Source organism: Schistocerca americana, chromosome 8 (genome assembly GCF_021461395.2).
Source record: "Schistocerca americana isolate TAMUIC-IGC-003095 chromosome 8, iqSchAmer2.1, whole genome shotgun sequence".
NCBI lineage: Eukaryota > Metazoa > Arthropoda > Insecta > Orthoptera > Acrididae > Schistocerca > Schistocerca americana.
Genome location: NC_060126.1, coordinates 355826137 through 355852429, shown reverse-complemented (window position 1 = coordinate 355852429; position 26293 = coordinate 355826137). Strand labels below are relative to the sequence as shown.

At 41.2% G+C, this 26293-nt stretch overlaps 1 protein-coding gene across 3 annotated transcripts in view; it reads left to right on the top strand.

The window, feature by feature from the left end:
- Positions 1–24948, top strand: part of LOC124545103 (protein I'm not dead yet-like) — a 257306-nt gene extending 232358 nt beyond the window's left edge. For all 3 annotated transcript variants that reach the window (XM_047123917.1, XM_047123918.1, XM_047123916.1), the window contains exons 11-13: positions 2394–2587; positions 13556–13693; positions 24015–24948. In XM_047123917.1, the coding sequence (XP_046979873.1) occupies positions 2394–2587; positions 13556–13693; positions 24015–24161 (479 nt within the window). In that variant the 3' untranslated portion in view covers positions 24162–24948. The remainder of the gene's footprint in view (positions 1–2393; positions 2588–13555; positions 13694–24014) is intronic.
- Positions 24949–26293: the final 1345 nt, after the last annotated feature.

The window sequence follows — 26293 nt, the reverse complement described above, 5'->3', positions numbered from 1 at the left end:
ATTTTTTTTTTGTTTTTCTGAAACCATGCTCTAGCAGTTCTTCTTTTGAGAAGCCGTTTTTCCTTTTTTTCTTGAGTATATTTCTTAAGTACCAGTATTTCATCTTCACTGATGAAGTTTGCTGATTTTTATGTTGGTGTGGAGCAGTTTTATAGACTGTTATGTTGTAACTGATAGATGTAAGCTTCAATTAATTATTAAATTTGATATTAAGCCAAGATTTCCATCCTCAAACTGTTGCTTTCCTATCATTACACTATTGTAGCCCTGAATTTATTTTTGCATTCATTTTGCAAGTAGTGTTTAATATACAGGGTGATTATAATTAAAGTTAAACTTTCAAAACACTGTAGATATAACACCACTGGCCAGAATGACGTCAAATTGCAATGGAATATTTTCGGAGAAGGGGGAAAACGTATGACAGAAGAAAAAAAAAATAGTGTGAAAATTGATCAGTAGATGGTGCTGTATGAGTCTGAATATGTAAATGAAAACACCTGTCATGCGCACAACCCATTGAAGTTAGTATAAACAAGCTGGGTACATGGCTTTACGTCCTTTTGCATCTGTGACATTTGCCATGACTGCCTCAATGCAGGATCGCGGTCTCCTTGTAAAGCTGTATTACAAGAATGATGACTGTGCACACATTGCTCTGCAGAAGTTATGGACACTGAAAGGTTTGAAAAAAAGCATTGGTCTGATGACTGCTGTGAGTCTGGAGAAAATGATTTGGAAATTCAAAGAGACAGTTTTTTTTGGTATGTAACATGGTAGAGGGAGGAAACGAATTGATTCGACATCAGTGGAGGTAGTGGCCACAGAAGTGCGGGAGGAGATGAGTGATGGTGTGCAAATGTGTAGTGCACAGAGAACTGCCCAAACATAGGACCTACCCATGAGCACATTGTGTAAAATCCTACAAAACATCCTTCTTTGCTATCCATTCAAAATTACCCATGCGCATGAGTTGCCTCCTGTTGATCTGCTGGCAAGAGAGATCTTTGCTCTAGAATTTCTTGCTCACATGGAAATCGACAATGATTGGCCGTGGAAGATTTTGTGGACAGACGAAGCCCACTTCCATCTGACAGGATATGTCAGTACACAGAATAGTCAAATAGGGGCAACGGAAAAGCCACACACAAATCAACCAGTACCACTTCATCCTGAAAAGGTCACTGTGTGGTGCGGGTTCACGGAATCATTTCAAAGGGAGAAGTGCTTCTGGTGCTGTTACCTATACCATCACTGGTAAGTGCTATGAGTGTCTTTCGCACAACCATGTCATTCCAGCTTTCCAGCAGCATGGTTGTGTGGTTGGGATCATTTTTATGCAAGATGGCGCACCTCCACACATTGCAAATCCAGTTAAGCAGCTGCTGAAGCACCATTTCGGAAATGCTAGAATTATCAGCTGCCATTTCCCTACAGCCTGGCCATCCCGTTCACCTGATCTTAATCCATGTTACTTCTGGCTGTGGGGCTATCTGAAAGATGTTGTGTCAAGTGTTCCAATTGCAAACTTAGCTGCATTGGAGGCATGCATTGCACAACATACTCTGAACGTAACTCTAGAAACACTTTGATCAGTTGTGGAACATACTGTTTCTCAATCTCAACTTGTTGCAGTAAACAGTGGACAGCATATTAAACATGTTTTGTGCCAGTCACATGGAAATTAATAATCTGATTTCATTTTGATTGATGGTTTTTTTGCAGTTTTTGGCCTTAGGACAATTAAAAACCGGTGTGATTGATGCTTTTTATGTGGTTTTTGGGCTCAGGACATTTAAAAACTGATGCCATTCATGCTTTTTATGCAGTTTTTGGCCTTGGGACAGTTAAAAACCGATTTTTCTCATCCGATGTGATACGACCTTGCTGTGGTGGATGGGCTTACATAACTAACAGCATCACACCTGTACACCCTTGCACACTGAGTAGTACAGTTTGTTTAATGTCAAACATATACCTTAGGCATTGTTGAATGATTCGTTTATCATTTGTAGCTTACCACTATTAAATTATGATGCTTACAGTCTCATCTATTGCTACATTTTGTAACTATTTATTTTTCTTCTGTCATATGTTTTCCTTCTTTTCCGATAATATTCCACTGCAATTAGATGTCATTCTGACCATTGGTGTTATTTCTACAGTGGTTTGAAAGTGTAACTTTAATTATAATCACACTGTCTATTAAATGAATGTATTTTTAAAAGAGCCTTAGTCACTGTGTACAGATGAATCAAAATCTCCGTAATTTTCTTGAAAAAGTCTATTATTATCCCTAACAGACACCTATACGTTTTGTAATATAAATTTTAACACATAAAACAAGTGTGGGAATTAATAGATGAAAAATAACTGTTTACTCTGTTTTTTAGGTGGAGGCTTTGCAATGGCAGAAGCTACAAACGCATCTGGCCTGAATGATCTCATTGGAGACACACTGTCTGTATTAAACGTGCTTCCTGACTTAGCAATACTAATAATTGTCTGTATTGCTACAACATTTCTAACCCAGTTTGCATCCAATGCAGCCATTTGTAATATTGTTTTACCAGTTCTTGCAAAAATGGTATGTAAAATGACAGTATTTTTTAGAGTAACTTATTTGACTATAACATTTCTGTAGGCCTATCACACTGACTGCAGTAGTGATAGCATAACAAAGCATACTGTGATGTATAACAACAATGACAGAAAAAAAGAATCATGATATTCTGAATTAAATTATACAGGGAATGTGGTGAATACAGAGTCATATTATATGGAATATAAAACCATTCTTTGGTGGATTGAATGACTGGTAAACACAACCAACCAAAGAGATCATCACTCTAGCACTTGTAGCAGCACCATTGCTTAGGATAGGGAAAGGTAGTTTTGTGCGATATTCTGAGCACGATTTACAGCCAGGTGCGAGCCGGATTGCAGTAAGTTACACATACCAGTGGTTGCAAAGGATAATAGAGGCCACGGGGGCATAGAACTGCTGGAGAGGGCACACACAGCAGTTTCCATGGCGCAAGTCACAGGCAGAAGAGGACCTCTGGCCGACCTAAGTGTTATGCGGACATGATGCTAAGTGGTGCATTAGCAAAACAGAGGTGCACAGCTTAGTATAAATACGGTGTTGTTTTCTAACGAGAGTCATTCAGTTGTGGCACCTCTCCTGGACAGCGAGGCATGTCACACCGCTGGCTACACGCAGCAACAGGTGGGGCGTCAGCATCCCAGTCCTCGGAGGGTCATTGGTTTGAGCCACTGAGGCCGATGTGGGGTCCGCAGCCAGTCAGTGGTGGGCCACTCTTTGGCTTGCTACCACGGGCAGTCATCTTGGCTCCCGACACATGTCGGAGACTTCCGAGGCGAGGGCCGCAGATTCGGATGCCGGATCGCAGGCAGTCATTGCCACCACTTTCTCAGCTACGCCAGTGATTAAGAAGCAGCAGCGGGACCAGCCTACAGCTCTTGGTGGAGCAGTGTGGAGTCAACAAGGATGGTGGCCACTGAGTTGGCTACTGGTGCAGCCATCCCGACATAATAGGAACTCTGCAGCTGGCGTACAAGGCCAGCACGACACAGAATTGCATTGCACAGGCCTCTGGGGTGCTTCCTCATCATTGTGGGTCCCTGTGATGCTGACTGAGGTGAACGGAGCACTGTAGTGGAAACAAATAAATGATTTGGAAAGTTCTCACCGAGTTTCAATATGTCACATTTGGCATCTGATACCACAACTTTTGGTGTCAGAGTACTGGACGTTGTCTGTCCAGTATGATGTTCAAGCCCACTGCTTGCGGTACAGTCACAAGATGTGGTGAATGCTGACAAAATTGTTCTTTTTGAGTGTTGGAGATTTTCTATCTTTTTTGTTTTTTTGAGTATGGTTCCTGGCAAGCCACATTTGCATGGGCATAGTATTTTTTGTTGTCAGAGTAAGTGTTAGTGTATTTGGGGCAGTAAGATTTATTTTTTTGTGGCGTTTAATTACTTTTGTATTGGTTTATGATGATACTGAGTATCATGTTACGGAGCTGAAGGGTGTCAGATTATTCTTGTACTTAATCGTTTTGTTTCGGGCTAACTGGGAATAAAAGCAACACAATGGCAGAGTCAAGGACGCAAGGTGTGTCGGAACCAGAAGCGGTGCGGATTTTGATGGAAAAAGTAGCACAATTGACAGCAGACAATACACTCTTGAGAAATGAATTAGAATCTAGAAGTGAGCGGGAAACCGCATCTGATCAGCTGTTGCCTAGGGTGCAGGAGATTGATTCAGCTGCCCCGAGTCTGATAATTCTGTTTTCTGGCAAGGCATCTGAGGACGTGCGTTTGTTTGTGGAGGACTTGGAGACTTCAGCAGTGATGAATGGTTGGTCTGATGAGCAGTGGTTACATATAGCCAAGATTAGATTAACGGGTGAAGTGAAAACATATGTAAGGTGTTCTGAGGCCTTAACGAAGGCAGGACAGTTTAAGCAGTTAAAAGAAGGGCTTTTACAAAGGTACAAGAAACAGAATAGAGCTCGGTACTTTAGGGAGAGGTTAAGTACAATGACAAAGAGTCAGGGGGAGATGGTGGAGAAATTTGCAGACAGGATAAGGGAAATTAATGAGTATACTTACGAGTGGGTCAGAGTGATGAAGCGAATAGTGTTCTGTTCCAGGAGGCTGAGCAAAGCACACTTGATGTATTTTTGAGAGGGTTGCCAGTGCATATGTCATGGAAAGTGCATGAAGGGAATCCAAAAAATTTGTATTCAGCCATTCAGCTGGCAGCACAGTGTGAGGAAATAGATGTGGCAACAGGGGTACACAAGAGGCAAACAGTATTTGCAGCGGGTATAAAATGTTAAAACTGTGGTCGTACAGGACATTTACAGAGGCAGTGTACACACTCATCGAGGAACAGAGGAAGAGGTGGAAATCAGCAACATGGAGGATGGATAATTGGAGATAGAAGAGGTGGACAAGCATTAAACGGCAGAGGGGGCCCAAGACCCACCTAAGGGAGCTCCCATTTAATTTCAATGCTACGAATACATATGCAGAGGTGGAATGTTCAGTGGTATGATCGATGAGAACTAAAAAGTTTAAAATTTTGTTGGACACAGGGGCGAAAGTGTCAGTGGCTACTAAGAATATAATGGGACGAAGGAAGTTAGACCCACCACGTTATAGGTTGCGTGGAGTGGGGGATAAGGAGGTCATGCCTTTGGGGTCGGTGACAGTTGACTTTCGCATAGGGAAAGTCCGATTTAATGCATGCATGGAGGTGGTACCATGGGTAAGCGAGGGTTACAACATGATCCTAGGAGCAGGTTTCTTGCATCGACATCATGCCAAAATCGACCTTGGACAATGAGCTGTGGAACTTGGTGGAATGTTATTTCCGCTAGGGGAAACTGTTGTCAATGCAGAGCTGTCACAAGGGGCATTCAGCGTAATGAACAAACCAATTGAACCATGTACATTAGCATTAAGGTGAGTGTGTGTCTAGTGGCACTGGGAAGTCGCTTTGGGTAAATGTGGAGTCGAATTACCTGTGCGTACAGTATGTGTTATTGAACCATTGGAGGATAATGAAGATTTGGGTTCATTGGAATGTTTTGTGAAACTTAGTGTTGTACGCATACAGGAGGGGAACGACGGGTGAGTAGTTCCCATGAACATAGATAATTTTATCATTGTAGACACGAATTTGAGGAAAGTAGTTTTAGTAGCAAATTTGGATGTGCCAGATGACGAAGACTGGTGTTCGAGAGGTAGGTGAAGCGATCAACCACTAACTGCCGATAGAACTGCATTGCATGACAAAATTAAGCATTTGAAGGGAGGAGAAAGAGAGAATATGGAAGAATTATTGTGGGAATTTACGGATTTGTTTTTTCCATAAGGGCCATTACCAGCAACTCCATTAGTTCAACATAGGATACCAACAGGGAATGGAGCACCTGTTTACTGGAAACCATACAGAATACCAAGGTTGCAGCCGACTGTGGAGGATTTTATTGATCAGCAGCTTGTGGACAGTGTTATAGAGCATAGTAATAGTTGTTGGGGAGTGGGCATTATCATTGTGCCTAAAAAATCTACAGATGGAACTAAGAAATACAGGTTCTGTTGTGACTACTGATACCTCAATAATAAGACAGTAATGGATGCATACCCCATTCCAAACATATCAGAGACTTTGGATCACTTAGGACAGTGCCAGTACTTTTCTACGATGGATTTAACAAGTGGTTATCATCAGTTAGAGGTGGCTCCAGAGGAGTGTCCAAAAACTGCTTCCTCTACACCTGGAGGCCATTACCAGTACATTAGAATGCCATTCAGTTTGAAAAACGCTCCGGCAAAGTCCCAGAGGTTGCTAGACAGTGTTTTGAGTGGTTTGAAACCATGGCACTGTTTGGTCTACTTGGATGACATTATAGTGTTTTCAAGTAGTATGGAGCAACATAGACAGCGATTGAGGGAAGTCTTTTTGAGGTTAAGAGCAGCTCGTTTGATGTTGAGCCTGGAGGAGTGTCATTTTGCATTAGAAGAAGTAAAATATTTGGGTCATATTATCAGTAAGGACGGAGTGCGAACAGATCTGAGGTTGGTACAAGCTGTAAGGGATTTTCGGGAACCGAAAACAGCTAAGGAAGTGCAGTCATTAATTGGAATTTGCAATTTCTATCAAAAGTTCGTGAAGGGTTTTGCAGATTTAGCACAGCCATTGATGCGATTGTTACGGAAAGGTGTGAAATTTGAGTGGACAGAAGAGTGTCAGAAAGCGTTTGACTAACTGAAATAAGTGTTAACATCATGTCCAGTTCTTGTGTTTCCAGATTTTGAAAAGGAGTTATACTAGCATGCAATGCATTGAATTGAGCATTAGGGTGTGTTCTTAGTCAGAAAATTGATGGCAAAGAACATCCTGTAGCCTTCGCGTTGAGGCAGTTGAATGCAGCAGAGGAGAATTGCTCAACAACAGAGAGGGAGATGCTTAGTGTAATCTATGGAATCATTATATGGGAGAAGATTTCGGGTAGTGACAGATCATTCTGTGTTGAAATGGTTGTTGGGGTTGAAAGATCCATCCACAAGACTCGCTAGATGGGCTGTGAGGCTTAGTGAATTCGACTACAAGGTGGTGCACAAGCCTGGGAAGAAGCACACTAATGCGGATGCTCTTAGTAGGAAGGAGGCAACAGTAGAAGTCATAGGTTACGACCTAGCAGTATGGCAAAAATTACAGTACACGGACAACGACGGTAAATTGTATCAGACACAGCCACAGTTTAATGCATATGACAGTCTTCTGTGCAGGGAAACAAAGTTAGGGCCAAGGGTAATAGTGCCAGAGAAGTTGAGGGATGAGGTTTTAAAGGAAGCACATAATTACGGTCATGGAGGGTGTAGAGCGACGAATAGGAGAGTGGCGGAGAGGTATAGGTGGAGAGGTATTGGTGGAGAGGTAGGAAACGAGATGTAGATCAGTATGTCAAGAATTGTATACCATGTGCCCAGAGAGCAGATTTGTGTCAGAAACAGATGCAGCTACGACGATTACTGGAAGCGACATGGCCATTTTCTTTTCTGGGGATTGATGTCTTAGGACCTTGTAGGCGAACACCATCTGGGAACAGATTCGTTCTGACAGTAATAGACCATTTTTAAAGGTATGTGAAGATGGTGGCTATGCCAAATCAACAGGCAGCAATGGTTGTGCAAGCATTAGTTAACAAATGGATTTTGAAGTTTGGTGTACTGGAGACAATTACTGACTAAGGGACCAACTTATGTTGGATTTAATGAAGGAACTGTGTAAATTATCGAACATAAAGAAGTTGAGGACGAGCGCATTGCATCCACAGGCGAATGGAAGGACAGAATGGGTACACGGAACAATCGGAAAGATGCTGAGTTTTTATGTGGATTCTCATCACCATCAGTAGGACAAGTATTTGAAGCATATAGTATGCGCATTCAATGCAAAAGTCCATACAAATACTGGTTTGTCTCTGTATGAGGTATTGTACGGGCGAAAAATGCCGTCACCGTTTGATTTAGTGAAGCTACAGAAAGGAAGGACCAGTGAATCTGTACGTCAATTCGCTAGAACAATTTCGGATGTCTGGAAATGGGTACAAAAGGTGAATACGAAGGCTTTGGAAAGGCAGGAAGATCCAGTAAAGTGGGAAGGACGTTTACTGCAGTATAAAGTGCGGAACGGAAAAGAAGAGCAGTAGAAAGACTGGGTGCGAAGGTCGACTGAGGGATGTGTAGTGCTGGAATAGGAACAGGGAAGAGGCCGGATGGGTGAGGACAATGACTGACAAAGTTTGAGGCCAGGAGGGTTATGGGAACATAGAATATATTGCATGGAAAGTTCCCATCTGCACAATTCAGAAAAGCTGGTGTTGGAAGGATCAATATGGCACAGGCTGTGAGGCACAGTCATTGAAATAAAGGATGTCATGATAGGTAGCGTGCTCAGCAACAGGGTGGTCCAATTGTTTCTTGGCCACAGTTTGTCAGTGGCCATTCACGCAGACAGACAGCTTGTTGGTTGTCATGCCTACATTGAATGCAGCACAGTGGTTGTAGCTCAGTTTGTAGATCACATGACTTATTTCACAGGGTGCCCAGCCTTTGATGGGATAAGTGACGTTTGTGACTGGAGGTGGAGGTCAACATCTAGGAAGGTGGGTTTTGGGTTGAGTAGGACCAGGTGAAGCAAATGGGGGAGAAGCTGTTGAGGTTCTGGAGGAAAGATGATATGGTGTCCTCATCCTTGATCCACATCACAAAGATGTCATAAGTGAATCTGAACCAGGTGAGGTGTTTCTGATCCTGGGTGTTTAGGAACAATTCCCATAGATGGCCCATGAATAGGTTGGCATAGGACTGTGCCATGCAGGTGCCCATAGCCATATCCTGGATTTGTTTCAGGTAATGCCTTCAAAGGAGAAGCAATTGTGGGTGAGGATACAGTTGGTCATGTTGGCTAGGAAGCAAGTTGTTGGTTTGGAATCCGTTGGGTGTTGGGAAAGTTAGTATTCAAGTTTGGTAAGGCCATGGGCATTAGGGATGTTAGTGTAAAGGGAGGTGGCATCAACAGTGATGAGCAGGGCACCACATGGTAAAGGGACAGGAACTGTAGACAGTCAGTGGAGGAAATGTTTGGTGTATTTTATATAGGAGTGTAGGTTCCAGGTGATAGGTTGGACATGTTGGTCTATGGGAACACAGATTCTCCCAGTGGGGACACAGTAACCAGCCACAATGGGGCATCCTGCGTGGGTGGGTTTATGGATTTTAGGAAGCACGTAGAAGGTAGGAGTTGGGGGAATGGTAGGTGTGAGTAGAGAGATGGAATCTGGGGAGAGGTTCTGGAATGGGCCTAACAATTTGAGGAGCGACTGGGGATTCTGCTGGATTTCTGGAATGGGGTCATGATGGCAAGGTTTGTAGGTGGTTGTATCTGACAGCCGACGAAGTCCTTCTGCCAGGTAATCCTTGTGGTTCAAAACAGCAGTGCAGCCTTTGTCTGCAGGTAGGATTATAAGGTCGGGACCAGTTTTTAGATGGTGGACTACGGTTCTTTCTGTGGATGTAAGGTTAGTTGGCATGTTGAGGAATTTGGGGAATTCCTCCTCCTGGTCGCCATGATTAGTTATATTCTCACTCACAATTACTTCTCCTTTGAAGGCATTACCTACAAACAAATCTGGGGTATGGCTATGGGCACCCATACGGCACCATCCTGTGCCAACCTATTCATGGGCCATCTTGAGGAATCCATCCTAAACACCCAGAATTCTAAACCCCTCACCTGGTTCAGATTCATTGATCACATCTTTGCGGTGTGGAACAAGGGTGAGAACACCCTTTACACTTTCCTCCTTACACTGAACAGTTTCTCCCCTTTTGCCTCACCTGGTCCTACTCAACCCAACAAGTCACCTTCCTAGATGTTGACCTCCACTTCAAAGATGGCTACATCAGTACCTCTGTCTTTATCAAACCTACTAACCACCAGCAATGCCTCCACATCAACAGCTGCCATCTGTTCCATTCCAAGACGTCCCTTCCATACAGCCTAGCCACCTGTGGCCATCGCATCTGCAGTGACAAGCGGTCCCTCTCGAAGTCTCACTGAAGCCTTAACAGACTATAATTATCCTCCCAACCTTGTTCAAAAACAAATCTTCCATGACTTTTCTTTCCAGTCTCCCACCACCTCCCAAAGTCTCACCATCTGGCTACAAACGACCATTCCCCTCATAACTCAGTACCACCCAGGACTGGAGCAACTGAATTACATTCTCCGTGAGGGTTTCAATTACCTCTCATTGTGCTCTGAAATGAGAAATGTCCTGCCACTATATTGCAGCCCTCCCACAGTGATGTTCCACCAGCCACCGAACCAACACAATATACTCATACATCTCTACACAACCCCTGCTGCTAACCCCTTACCTCATGGCTCATATTACTGTAATAGACCTAGATGCAAGACTCATCCCATACATCCTCCCACCACCACCTACTCCAATCCAGTCACAAACATCACCTATCCCATCAAAGGCTGGGCTACCTGTAACACCAGTCATGTGATCTACAAGCTGAGCTGCAACCACTGTGCTGCTTTTTATGTGAGCATGACAACCAGAAAGCTGTCTGTCCATATGAATGGCCACCGACAAACTGTGGCGAAGAAACAACACTGCCCAACATGACATCCTTCTCGTCAATGATGGTTCACAGCCTGTGCCATACGGATTCTTCCCACTGACGCCAGCTATTCTGAATTGCGCAGGTGGGAACTTTCCGTGCAATATATCCTACGTCCCCATAAACCTCCTGGCCTCAACCACTGTTAGTTATTGTCCTCACCCATTCAGCCCCTTCCCTGTTCCCATTCCTGCACTACACCGCCCTCATTCGACCTTCACACCCAGTTGTTTTACATCTCTCCTTTTCTGCTACAACCCCCCTTCCCCCGTACACCTCTCCCCTGCCCTTCGTTTAACCTCGAGACTGCGCATAGCTACCATACCCTCTCCCCACCTTGTCCCTGTGTGCTCCCCAGCAGCAGTTCACTGTCCCTCAACCCTACCCACTATTCCTCCCCCTCCCCCCCCCCCCCCCAGCCTCCTCCTTCCTCCCCCCCCCCCCCCCATCACCCCTCCCATCACCATCACTTAATGGTGCTGCTGCTCACAGTGAGGCTTCAGTTGACAGAGACTGCAGTCGTGTGTGTGTGTGTGTGTGTGTTTTTGTTGAGGAAGGCCTTACTGGTTGAAACCTTATTTGCGAATGTCTTTTTGTTGTGTTCTATCTGCAACTCAGATTCTCCGCTATATGGTTAGTGGCCATTTTCCTTTTCATTATATTATCATGTTTTATTTTTGTTATTTTTAAAACATGTTCTCATTGTAAAACTTGACATGTCTCCTGTACGTCAAAACAGATGATTGGAAAATTGTATTTAATGAGATGGCTAAATCACATTTCATATAGATATGTCACAAATTAACCTTAATGTACACTGTTGAGCAATAGTTGCTGTTTGCTCAAGGATAGAACTTCCTCAAATTATTACACGGTATGACATTAATAAATGAAATTATTGGAAGTACGCTAATTTTGTGACATTTGTAGTACTAAAAGCAGAGTTCACTAAAGAGTTACAGTTGCTGTACCTAGTTACACTAGAAGGTAAGCAAAACATGATTTCCAGATCAAGGAAGTGACTAGTAGTGGTACAAGGTACCCTCCACCATGCACTGCACTGTGGCTAGCAGAGTATTTATGTAGACGTAAATGTAGAAGTTGTTATAGTGTCCATCCGTAAAACTTCACACTTCACCATTACAGTCATGTACCAACGTTATTTTTGCTTTATACAGCACTAGATAAATATCAGCTGGATATCATAGCTAATCAAAAAACAGATCTTTTTTTTTTCAAATTGTGGCATTTCTGAATGTGTAATTTATTAATTTGTTGCCTTTTAATGATATTTAACTGTTAATGTAACCTTCAGGAAGCTAAATAGTTTTGGTATTTTATACCTCGACGTGCTGCACATTCTCAAAAACACATGGTGTACATAAAGGTGTACATAAAGTCCGGGAACACTTTCACTTATTTATTGCACAAGAACCAAAGATATCATACATACGTCATTTGAAGAGAAACCCTGAAAGTTGGTTTTTTTTTTTTTTTTTTTTTTTTTTTTTTTTTTACACCTCCACAGCATAGTTTGGTAATTTTCTAATAGTCAGTGCTACTCGCAAACATGACTGGTTCAGGTGCGGAGCACAACACATTCATTACAACATGTTGCTTGTGCCCAGCAAAGAGAAATGGTTGTCCCAGTGTGAGTGAAGTGAATGTGGAGTGCCAAGAGCACTGTCACTGGATATTCCTACTCGGACATGTTGCAGCAATGGCTGATGCCTCTAATGCAGTCAGACTCTCCGTTCATCTTTCACCAGGATGGGGCTCCACCCCATTTTCATTGTGAAGTTTGTGGGTACCTGAACACGGAGCTGCCACATTGATGGATAGGCTGTGCTACAGAAGGGGGCAGCTGTTTCATGAAATGGCCTCCCTAATCACCAGGTCTCACTCTGTGTGACTTTTTCCTGTGGGGACACAGTAAAGATCTGGTATATGTACCGCCTCTACCACCAGCTCCAGGACAGAATACGGGAAGCGACTGCCACTGTCGACAATGCCATGCTGGGATGGGTATGGCAAGAATTCGATTACCGTATTGATGTCTGCCGTGCCACTCATGGTTTGCATATCAAATATTTGTAAAAAAACTTTCAGAGTTTCTCTTCAAAATGCAATTTGTATGACATGTGTACAATGTTTAGTTCTTGTGCAATAAATAATTGAAAGTGGTCCTGGACTTTATGTACACCCTGTATTATCATTACAAATTGCCCTTTACAATGAACACAGCTTATTTTCCATCTTTGTGCACAATTAATGTTCTGGTATGAGTGACAGTTAGATAACATCCTCTGTTTCCATTATTTTCTCTTGATGGTCTACCTGATAATGCATCTCCCCTTTATCAATGGTTGCAATGATTGTCTTGCGATAATAAAGTGCAAATGAATGTAGCTTTTAAAAGACATTTTAAGTAACATCTTAGACAATGTTTTTATTCACACAGTATTATTAAAATACTTTCTTTAATTACTGTCAAATTCATATCACTGAGAAATGTGGAACTGGATTAAAATTCAGGAGGAACAGAATTCAATTCCCAACCCGGTAATCAAAATTTAGGTTTTTTGTGGTGTCTGGGACAGTACCTTTGTTCACTTTTCTTCCCTACATTGTTCTGTCATAGCATGTGCTCTTTCTCTGGTGATGATTTGTCAACAGGGAATTTAGCCTTAGCTTTCTGTTAAATAGAAATACAAGTTAAGTAATCAAATCAAAGTAAGTTCAATTACGAAAGAAAAGATATGCTTCTGTACTGACTGTATATTACATTTATTATTGTCACTCTGTTTTTCAGGCTGTGGCAGTGGAAATTCATCCAATGTATCTTATGATGCCAGCGTGTCTATGTTGTTCTTATGCTTATGTACTGCCTGTGGGTACACCACCAAATGCTTTTGTGATGGGTGAATGCAACATGAAGACATCCGATATGGTAAGATTTGTAATTCAACAAGTAGAATTGTAAAAATAATGTAAGCTACTGTACACTATCATAAGTAAGTGGGGCCCTCTGTAGTTTTCCCAGTAGCTTTGGTCAGTTAATGTTGTACCCACATTACCTGAATGTTAAGTGTGTTGAATACCTGTCAGGCTTTACCTCACATTGATCACTTTGTTCACATATGTGATCAGTGTCTTGATAGATTGGCTGGACACCAGAAGTGTTGAACTGTCTAGAAACTCTGTGAGGATATTAATATCAACACTGAAACTGTCAGTGTTTAATTCAGGTTTTATTCAAAAATGGCTGATATGTAATGTGAAACAGAGGGTTGTTGTAGCAAAGAAAAAAAAGGACAGGAAAAACTAGCCTTTGATTGTGACGAAGAACTTTCTATTGACCATCAAATAACAACAATAATTGTATAGATTTCATATGTTTGTGCATGAAAACTGTACTTTCATTAAAAGTTGTAGCTTTGGTTACATAAAAGTGCAGAAGTTACTAGATCAATTAATTTTTATTACATATACTAGGTCTGTTCAAAAAATTACGGTACTTCGTCCACAAAATTTTTCTGCGCTTACCTTTTATTGTGCATGGTTTTCTTTGAAATACTGTTCACAATTGATGCAATGCTCCCAAAACTGTTTCCACTTTTGGAAGCAGTCTTGGTACACCTCTTGCTGGATTGTGCAAAGCACCATCTGCGAATTTTCTTTTATCTTGCCTATTATTGCAAATATTCATCCTTCCAACTGGGTTTCCAGCTCTGGGAATTAAAAAAAAAAGTCCACAGGGGCCAGGAATAGAGAATACAGAGGATGAGGCAGCCCAGTGATTTCGTTTTTTGTGCAATAGTTATGCTCCAACAGGTATGAATTTGCTGGTGCATTATCATGATGCAAGAGCCACCATGTTTCAAGCCATTTCTTTCTCACATTTTCTGGCAGGTGTCGCAACATGTCCTGACAGTACCATCGATTAACATTTTGTCCCTGTGGCACAAGTTCATGATGAACTAATCCTTCAGTCTCAAAGAAAAATACCAGCATGCCTTTGACGTTTGACCTGGCCTAATGAGCTTGCTTTGGTCTTTAAGAACCTTCCACGACGCATTGTGAAGATGGGACCTTGGTCTCAGCATCATAACCATAGACCCATGTTTAATCACCAGTTACGAGTCTCTTAAGGAACATCTCGTTCTCATTTGTGCGATCCAAAAGCTCTTCACAGGTTGCAAAGCGAAAGTCCTTCTGGTCTTGACTCATGAGCTGTGGGAAGAACTTGGCGGTAACACACACACACACACACACACACACACACACACAAAACTGTTCGAATTAGGTTTGTTTGAGCAGATGCCAGTGGGCTCGTGTACATGTGGAGAAGTTGCCAGAAAAATTTTTCTGGTACAGTCAAGGTGCCAGATTTACACATGTGCAGACCGGTCATAATTGTGGGGAGAAGTGGTCTCCACATGACCACTGTTATTGCTTCGTTTACAGCTCTCACATCAGATGAAAACAAAATGGATTTCTGTGGCTGGGAGCTATCAAAAGAATAAAAATACTTTCACATAATTATGGAAGACTGAAATACATTGTTAGTTTCAGTTTTATGATTTTATTTTATTTCTACATTATTGGCAATCAAGCATTCACCACTTTTCAGAACAACGAATATATTTTTTTCGATTTGCTAATCTTTTCTGCAAAGGCAGGCAATTTATTTGGACGGAAGTGTTTCATTTCACACTATTAGCTAGTTTCAACTGTTCACTTAATTTGAAGCGCACATTTTCATCTTCTCGCATGTGTGGTATTATGCCATAATAAAGAACAGAACATGAGATAAAACTCCAAGAAAACTGTCATCCCAGAAACCACACTAAAAAGTTTTAACAGAATTTTACATATCTACCTTCTGTGAAACACAATTTTTTTCGATTACTAGATGTGTTTCAACACTTGTCAGGTTCCTTCTCTAGGCCTGACATTATTTCTTAATTTCTGTCGTTTATATCTTAAATTTACAGAATGCCATCCTTCAGTAAATTTATAGACTGGCAGCACACTGTATTTCATCATTGTAAATACCTATGAGGCTTTATATTTACTCCTGGAGTAGAATATTAACTGACAATTATACACTTCATTTTATAAGTCCATCCTGATCACACAAATTATCACAATTTCACTATTGCCAGTTTTGGCTACTGCTATCTTCAGATCTGTTACAAACAAAAACAGAGTGTAATCAACTAAGTTCAATTTGTTGAACTAAATCTATAAATGCCTGTTGTTCTTGTTGCGGTCTTCAGTCCTGAGACTGGTTTGATGCAGCTCTCCATGCTACTCTATCCTGTGCAAGCCTCTTCATCTCCCAGTACCTACTGCAGCCTACATCCTTCTGAAATGCCTGGTGCTACATAAAAAATAAAAAGTATTTTCATGATTAATAGCTTTGTATACCAGCTATACATACCGTAAAATATTCTGATGTCAGTATCAATGTCAAATTATACATATAGGTACGTAGTAAGTACTGGGTACATGAGAAGCCAGTATTGAAAATGTAATGGTTAAAATGCAGTAGGCATAGTCATTAATTAAAATTACATCACATGGCAAAATGAGCATCTGACAATATAACATGTACTGATATACAATACGTGGAATTAGATCCATAATAGAAGATTTCATTTCATAGATGTAATTTTATTCTTAAAATTTTTATACTGGCTTTTACATAATTTCATTTTTTACTTTCCCAGGCTAGGAACTGCACATTATTACTATTTGTTCTTTTTATGTGGATTTTAAGTAACATAGCTGTTTCTTATGTAAAATAAAAAACTTTTTATTTAGCACCAGGCCATTTATAGATTTAGCATCAGCAAACTGAACTTAGTTGGTTACATGCTGTTATTGTTTGTAACAGATCTGAAAATGGTAGTAGCCAAAACCAGTAATAATGAAGTGTAAAAATTTGTGCGATCAAGAGGGACAAGTAAAATAAAGTGCCACAATATGATCAAGGACTCATTTTCAGACTTTGTCTTCAGCCAATGACAGTTACTGGTGTATAGAAACAGCTGTTTCTTTTTATTTTTTCAAGAAAGTTGTATTTCTTCTTACTAGCTTTCTGCACTGCTCTGTGGATGTAAACTTGACAGGAAATGCTAAATAACAGTATTGCAGAGCATAAATCACAAAAAACCTATGTTAAAATCACCACACTGCAAAATATTAGGGTGCATTGAGTTATAGAGTCTAGTTTTGAAATGAAAATTGTCAAGGACTGCTTTCTAATTTTGTATTCCTTATCTGCCATAAGTAAAAGCTCTAAGTACAATAACTCTATATGCGACCTCTGAACAACATACTACACTGCTGCACATGGTCATGTGATGCCACACTAAACACAAGATTCCAAACAGAAATATGACAAAAGCTGTATGAGCAGAGCGAACACCATGCACAGGCTTGTTACATTGTCATAGCTGTGCATGCAGCTAACATCTGTCATCTGGCGCTCCCTAGCAACTGTTCAAACATACCTATTTCTAACAGGTCATGGGAAAATATGAATGGTGTTTTGAGAAGCATTATTTTTGAAGCAGATTTCCTTTTATGCAAGATGAATTATTTTAACTGTCAGAATGTGCAATTAATTTCTTAAATCACAGAGGTTTTGGTCCTCATTCAAAATACTTTGAGGACCAGCCAGTCAGAAAAATTTTGGGACCAGAAGACCAGACATTTGTCATCACTCAAAATTTTGCTGGCACATTTTTGTTTGACATAATTTAAAGGGTAATACATGCAAAAAGGGAGCAATATTATATGTGAAAGACTAGTGTTTCTTGTGGCTGTACTATATGTACGTAATTAAACAATAAATTTTCCTATTTGCATGTTCACACTATTTAACAGTGATGTTGCTATTGGCTGACTACATCAAGTGTCCTGTGCACTAAATCTCTGCTATCATTTTCTGGCAAGATAACATGACATGAGCTATGCTTGGCTGATGAAAGCACATCACAGTCTCGATTTTAGTGCTTTGGAAACTATGGTGCTGTGTTTGGTGGAATTTGTAATTATACTTCTGTAATAAGAAAATGTGCAGCCCATATGTTGTTGTGCATCAAAGATCTTTCCAAAACACGCTATTTCTTTGCTGGGTTTTGTTTACTAAAGTGCTGAGAAGTTCTATGCCACTGCATAAAACTTATACTATTCAAAGGCTTAATAAGTTTTACAGTTCTGAGGGAAAGTATACCGTCACTTAAAATGGAGAGAAACTGTATTTCCACCTGGGAAAATGTGTATTACACCGAGGAAAGTTTGTTTTTCACCTGGAAAAAAGTATTTTTTATCTGGGAAGTCCGGGAATTTTTTTGCCTTCTCCATGTATACAGCCTGTCTTGTCATGTTCCATCTAAAATGTTACACTCTTCTGTGATCTGTTGGACAGTCAGTCTTTGAGTGTATGCACAATTTTGTTGGTGTTCCTGACATGAGTGTCATAGGTAGACATTGAAGGGCGTCCTGAATGAGGGTCATCTTCAACTTCTTGCCAGCCTTTTTCAAACCATGTCAACCATTTGTAACACTGAGTATGGCTTAAGCACTCATCACTGTAGGCCTTCCATTTGTAACACTGAGTATGGCTTAAGCACTCATCACTGTAGGCCTTCTGCATCATTTGGTGTGTATCTGTAAAAGTATTCTTGTGTTTTACATAAAATTTAATGCAGACACATTGTTCCTCTAACTCTGCTATCTCAAAATTTGCAACCTGTGCTACACCATGTTCTTCTCAATACAGCACTGAACAATAACTAACAGGCATACAACAATGTAACTTCCACCAGCAGTTACACATTAAACAAGGTGTGTGCAGAGATGCCAACCGCATTTCACTCCAACACACCATTGGCACGAAATTATGAATGTTCCAGAATTTTTTGAACAGACCTCATAAATGCAATTTACATTTTGTGAGGATATAAAATACACAATGGACTAACACTGAATGTTGTCTGGTTCTAACTGTGCTAATCCTACCATTTACTAAGTCATTTATGTGATTTATCAAAACTACAGTGCCATAGGTTTGGTAGTGCATAACTCTGTCCAGATGGTTAGTCTACATTATTAATCCTCTGTATGCCAAAAGTTACAGATGTGAATTGTCCAGTTCTGAAAAATGGTCCATGAAAATAGAGATCAGTCATTGTTGCTACTATACATTATTTGCATAGATAGTCAACATTACAGGAATTTCACTGTCACTTCTGATCAAGAAAAGTTTTTGTTCTAGTGATTGCTGTATTTTAGTGATAATTCCTCAAAATGATTTTATTATCTCCAGGGTTTAGCCTGGTAATAAAGCTAAATGTAGTGGAAAGTCATCACCTTCCTGTGCAGAATTTAAGAATTTCTGGGCACAGGAAACTACACTGCTTAATCTTAACTGCTTCCAATGTCATAACTTGCTGTGCGAAAGGTGTTACTAATGATACTTCAACAACTCATTTGAGTGTTGAGTGTTTTATTTCTACATGAATAATGTAGGAAAATATCGATTGCTACTTACCATAAAGAAGATAGATTAACTTGGAGACAGGCACATTTAAAAGACGCTTACATAAAGCTTTCTGTCACTGCCTTCTTCAGCAAAAGATAAACACACACACCATTCATATACATAAGCAAGTACACCTCATGCACACATGACTACCACCTCCAGCATCTCAGGCTAGAATGCAACTATCATGTGGGATGCAAGCAGCAATCTGGAGGGGGCAGGGAAGGGAAATGGATAGTAGTGTATGGGTGGAGGGAGATAGATGCATGCCGTCTGAGGGAGGGCACAGGGACCAGAATACCAACAGGTGCAATGTCAGAAAATTGTGGGCCAAGGAGGTGGGGGGAAAAAAGGAGTGAAAAAGGAGAGGAGCAGTGAAGGATGGGCTGGTGCATTGGTAGAGAGCAGCAAACAAAGAGGGTGAAAAACGAAAATGGGGAGGAGATGATAGGACAGGGAGTGGAAACTGTTGGGTGGAGGGTGTGGGGACAGTATGCTACTGTAGGCTGAGACTGGGATAATTACAGGTGCGGAGAATGTATTGTAAGGATAACTCCCACCTGCACAGTTCAGAAAACCTGGTGGTGGAAGGGACGATCCAGATGTCTTGATAGTGAAGCAGCCATTGAAATCAAGCATGCTATGTTCAGCTGTATGTTGTGCCACAGATTGACCTAATTTCCTCTTGGCCACAGTTTTGCAGTGGCTGTTCATCCTGGTGGACAGCTGGTTGGTAGTCATACCAATGTAAATAGCTGTACAATGATTGCAGCAGAGCTGGTAAATGACATGGCTGCTATCACAAGTGGCCCAGCCCCCGATGTGGTAGGATAAACGTGTGACAGGACTGGAATAGAAAGTGCTGGGTGGGTGGATTGGGCGGGTCTAGCACCTGCGTCTTCCACATGGATATGATCCTCATGGCAAGGATTTTGGATCCTAGTGGCATAGGGGTGGACTAGGATGTTGTGGAGGGTGGATGGGTGACGGAACACTACTTTAAGTGGTATGAAAAGGATCGCAGGTAGGACGTCTCACATTTCAGGGAATGATGATAGATAGTCAAAGCCATACTGAAGGATATGCATCAACAATGTAGGAGCAGATAGATTACTTCTTATCATAAAGAAGACATGTTAAGTTGCTGGCAAGCACAGTTAAAAGACACTTACATAAAGCTTTCAGCCACACCCTTCATCTGCAAAAGATAAAAACATGCCCTTCACATACACAAGCAAGCACACATGACCACCAATTCCGGCAGCTCGGGGTGGAATACAACTATCACATGGGATGCATTCAGCAGTCTGGAGGGTACAGGAAAGGGCAAGGGATAGAAATGTGTGGGTGGGAGGAGAGAGATGAAGTCTGGTGGAGTGTGCAGGGACTAGAATGACAACCGGTGCAGCATCAGGAGCTTGTGGGGCATAGAGTTGTGGAAAAAAAGAATGAAAAAGGAGAGGAGCAGGCAAACATGAGTGTGCGCATTGGCAGATGGTGGCAAACAAAGAGAGTGGGAGGTGAGAATGGGAAGGATATGATGGGAAGAGGGTGTGGAAACTTGTGTGGAGGGTGTGGGGATAATATGTTACCATAGGAGTGGAGAATGTATCATAAGGATAACTCCCATCTGCGCAGTTCAGAAAAGCTAGTAGTGGTGGGGAGGATCCAGTTGACTCAGGCTGTGAAACAGCCATTGAAATCAAGAGCGTTATGTTCAGCTGCATACTGCGTCACAGGCTGGTCTGCTCCCTACCAATTCTCCACCAAATCCAGGTCCAAAACATTCCTGTAACACTGTTGTTAACCTTTCTACCAAAACCTTCAGCTCCACAGAAGTTTCATTCCTAACCAAAAGCCTCACTTTTAGCCCTACACCCAAATTTGACCACTGTGGATTTGCCAAAGGCTGACTCTTCTTCTTCCAACCCATGCAACAGAAGCATTTCTTTGCTGCCGATCCCTCCAACCAAAACCACAAAAATCCCAACATTCAACCCTGTTTTTTCCAGTTCATACCACCATCCAACCATGATCCTACACCCCCCCCTCCCCACCCCCTAACCTTCCGCTCGTCACCTTCCAGGAATTCCTTACCTTCAGCTTAGCCTCACCATCCCTCCCAAGGTCCCTTCCTCAGAACACCAACCTTTCAGAAGATGTAAGAATAGCCATACATGACCTCAAAATAAATCCCGACCTAATCATCCCTGGGCACCCACCTTTTATATGCTCCCCAAACCTCACAAACCCAATAATCCTGGACACCATGTTGTGGCTGGCAGTTGTGTGTCTACTGAAAGAACTGGCTCTAATTGACCAATGACCAATACCTCCAACCACCTTAACACCTTCTTGTCTATCTACTTCACATGGTCCTCCTCAACACAACGTACCACCTTCCTCCTCTGTGCTCTATCTGCACATCTGACCACATTAAATCCACCAACCACCAATAGTACCTGCATTTCGGATCTGTCATACCTTTTACACCAAAAAATTCCTCCCATACAGTATGGCCACCCAGGGCAGCATATGTGCAGTGACAAAGACTCCCTTGTTCAATATGCTGAGAGCTGTCACAGACAGGCACTATCCCCCAGACCTAGTCCACAACAGAGATCTCTTATGCTATTTCCCCTCACATCCCCAACCCTTCTATCATCCCCAAGAACCAGCCACAATGCAGTGCCTCCTTTGTCACTCGGTACCAGCCTGGACTGGAACAAATGAACTAAATCCTTCACCAGAACTTTGTTTACCTATCATCATGCACTGAAATGATGGACATCTACCCAAGATCCTTTCCACCCCTCTTAAAGTGGCGTTCCATCACCCACCCAACATCCACAACATCCTAGTCCATTCCTATGCCATTCCCAATCCCAAGCCCTCGGCACAAGGGTCATATTCCTGTGGAAGACCCAGGTGCTAGACCCACCCAGTTCAACCGCCCAATGCTTCCTGGTACTTTCATGTCACATGTCTATCCTACCCCAACAGGGCCTGGGCCACCTGTGAAGGCAGCCATGTCATTTATCAACTTTGCTGCAGTCATTGCACAGCATTTTATATTGGTATGACTAGCAATGAGCTGTGCCCCAGGATGAACTGCCACTGCCAAACTGTGGCCAAGATCAAAGTAGATCACCCTATGGCACAACATGGAACTGAACTTAATATGCTTGATTTCAATGGCTGCTTTATTATCCAAGCCATATAGATCCTCCCCTCCACCACCAGCTTTTCTGAGCTGTGCAGATGGGAGTTATCCTTACAAAACATTCTCCGTACCTGTAATCATCCCAGTCTCAGCCTATGGTAACGTGGCGCCCCACACCTTCCACCCAACAGATTCCACCCCATCTGTCCTATCGTCTCCTTCCCAATCTCATATCCCAGTTTCTTTATTTGCCACACTTTGTCAATGCACCTGCCCATCTTTCCCTGCCCCTCTCCTTTTTTGCTCCTTTTTTCACCACCTCCCTATCCCACAACCTCCTGACACTGCGCCTGTTAGCATTTTAGGCCCTGAACACACCACTAGATGGTGTTCGTCTCTCTCCCTACCCATACTCTACTATTCATTCACCTTCCCTGCCCCCTCCAAATTTCTGATCACATCCCACGTGATAGTTACATTCCAGCTCGAGATACTGGAGGTGGCAGTCATGTACACATGAGGCGTGCTTGCTTGTGTATACGAATGGTGTGTATTTCTGATTTGCTGATCAAGGCGGTGACTGAGAGCTTTCTGTAAGTGTATTTTAATTGTGCTAGTCTGCAACTTAACATGTCTTCTTTATAATAAGTAGGAAGCTATCTTTTCCAACCTTGTATATATTCCTACCTGGAGTTTCCATTCATTTATTTCTACACTATTATATCTAAGACACAAAGGAATTATAGGTATTGGCTGCAAGTGAGCATTGATTGAAATTAAGGGGGAAAGTGGAAAATTTGTGCTGGACAGGGATTTGAACCCAGGTCTCCTTCTTACTTGGCAGGTGCACTGACCACTAAGGCATCCAAACATTGTGGTCAGTGGAACTGTACAGGCTACCCCAGCACAACCCTGTCAGACCCAAATTCTCGACTTACGCACACACTGCTAATTTAGTGCCCCTTGCCCATTATCCTCTTTACTCGTGGCATTTCACTGACTTCTGTAAGAGTTAAAGCTTGGTGTACATTTGCACTGGAGAGATCATTGGCCTTATATGTGTGCATGTGATATCTGTTCTTTTGGAAAATATATAATTAAGGTTAGATGACCAACAATCTCTTCAGTGCAAATACCACCAAGCTTGAACTCTGACAGGAATTGGCAAAATGCCATGAGTAATGACGAAATGGGCAAGGGGATACATTTATAGTTTGTGGATAATTTGAGAATTTGAATCTGACAGGAGACATGCTAGGGTAGTTCATGCAGTTCCAATGAACACAGTGTCTGGATGGCTTAGCAGTCAGAGTATCTGCCTAGTAAGTCTGAGGCCCAGGTTTGAATCCCTGATAGCTGCTGGATCAAAAGTGAGACAAAAAAATTGTTGAAGTGTTACATTGATCATAGATTAAGCTGAATACATTAATTCTCCAAAAGCCAAAAGATTTTTGAAGGAAGAACTTCTGACAAATAAATTTATAGAATGATGTGTTGTATACTATTGGAATTATGCTCAATTTATGAGGATATGTGATTATTTTGTTACAGATTAAAGCTGGTCTTGGAATGTGTGTTATTAGCATTGTCTTTCTGTTGGTGCTATTTCCAACATATGGAGGAGTTTTATATGGTTTGAATGGATTTCCAAGCTGGGCTGCGAATAGTAATACAACCGAAAGCTTCCACGACCTATGAAAAGGGGAAAACATGAAACAGAAGGAAAAAATGTGCTGTTGGATTTATGTTCCAGACATTTTCAGGGCACTAAATATGTCTAAACACAGATACAATGCCTGAAAAGTGTTACTTTTTGCAAAAATTAATTGTATATTGCAATTAGACTGACTAGTGACTCATTTTAAGTCATTTATTGAATTACTGACAGTTTACATATGCAGTCTTTTATGCTGTGTGCAGATTCAGAGTCTAGGTTAAACTTTTAACTAGAATCTGAACACACTTTGATCTCATACACTGTCAGTTTTGTGACATGTATTGAGTTATTGTAAATCTATGAATAGTTATTGTTTAGAGGCTGGCAGTTATGAAGCATATGATATTACAATAACTGTGTTGAAATGAATTTAACTGAAATGCACTGAATTGTTATTGATGTGTGAAGATCACTGCCTGCTCTTAATAGATGGTAAAGAAAGACAGTTGATGGAGTGAGGAATACAATGGCACAAGGAATAGATACTCAATAGGAATAGAAACAGTTGTACTTTTTACATCTTGTACCTTACTTTGCCAGTTATCTTTTGTGCCCGGTAAGATCAACTTCTGTAATGAAAAAAATGAAATATTATGAGCTCTGCTAAGTAACATCAGTTTATGGAAGGAAACCAGTATTTGACAGGGTGCTGAAACTCACTGTTGTGCCAAAAGTATTGTTTGTGATACAGAACTGCATCTTTGTAAATAAAATGCCTTTTTGAAGTTTGATAATGAATTATGATATCACATATTATTTATTATAAAATTCTAGTGAAAATACATAAAAAACAAAATAAACAAGAATTACTTTACAATGAATTATTTTTCTTGTAAGTTCCCATCCATCAAAAGACAGTTACAGTACATTGACTTATAAGAGAGCAATGTTTTAATGTCACGGCTGCCACTGGAACAATGACTCATGAATGAAAGTGGCTGTAATTTACTGCCCCTAATGCAGTGTCAAAAGATAAAATATGTAGCAGTTTTCTGGACTATGCTGATGTAGCAGGTTAAAACTGGTAAAACTAAGATTTGCATTCTTTAGAGAAACATTTTTCAGATAAGCTAGGTCAATGTAGCAGAAGTAGAAATTATCTACTGGTATATAAATTTTAAACTATTAATGGAAAATCTCATATAAAGATATGAAACAAATACTAACAAAGAGATAGAGGGGCTGGCCAGAACTTACCTCAGGTCAGTACAGCCGATAGATACACAAAACAGAACAGAAAATTTACGTATCCTAGCTTTCAGAACTTTGTTACTTCACCAGGGAGGAGAGAGGGGAAAAAGGGTAAGAAGGGAAAGTGGATTCAGTTACTCACAACCCAGGTTATGAAGTAACAGGGGAAAGGTAAACAGGGAGGGTGGCAAAGATGGAGGCATGGGTATATAAATTTTGTAAGACAAATTGTCTGAAACTTCATGTACATGTTATGATTTTATTTTTTGATAAAACTGAGCATTGTACTTGTGGAAATACTGTTCTGTGAGGTAACATCGCTGGTGGTAGATTTGGTTCCAGTGCAGCTGACTCTTTGACAGACAGTTGGGCTGAAAACTTCACTATATTGAAATATTTGTGCATGCTCTTATGACTATAAATATTGTTCTTCAGAGTTTCAGGATTGCATGGTTGTTTGTCATAAGCATCTCCTATCCCCTGTGGATCTACACACTTTTCTAATTACTTATGAGTCATTTGGAAAAATAAGTCCTGATAATGCAAGTGCTAATGTTCAGTTGACAATAATTTCCTTCCTGCACTACAAGAAAAGCTGTGTCATGAACTATCTCCAATTCTGTGGAATTTTGAAGGATATTTTTGTGATGTCTGACAATTTTTTTCTCTGGTCACCTGATAACTTCCAATGGCCAAATCAAGATATCTAAATGAGCAACCCAATTTCCATGGACCTTTGCCCCTGAACAGCTCTAAAAATAAATGAGACTTGGTAACATAGTGTTGGAAACGTCTTAAATGAGTACTTCATTTCTGTTACTGACAGCTTGGAGTTATCAGGTTTGGTGAACAGTGCAATGGAGTATCTGAGACCAATCTTTAAAAATAACTTCAGTAAAATGGAAATGATGCTCTCATCTTC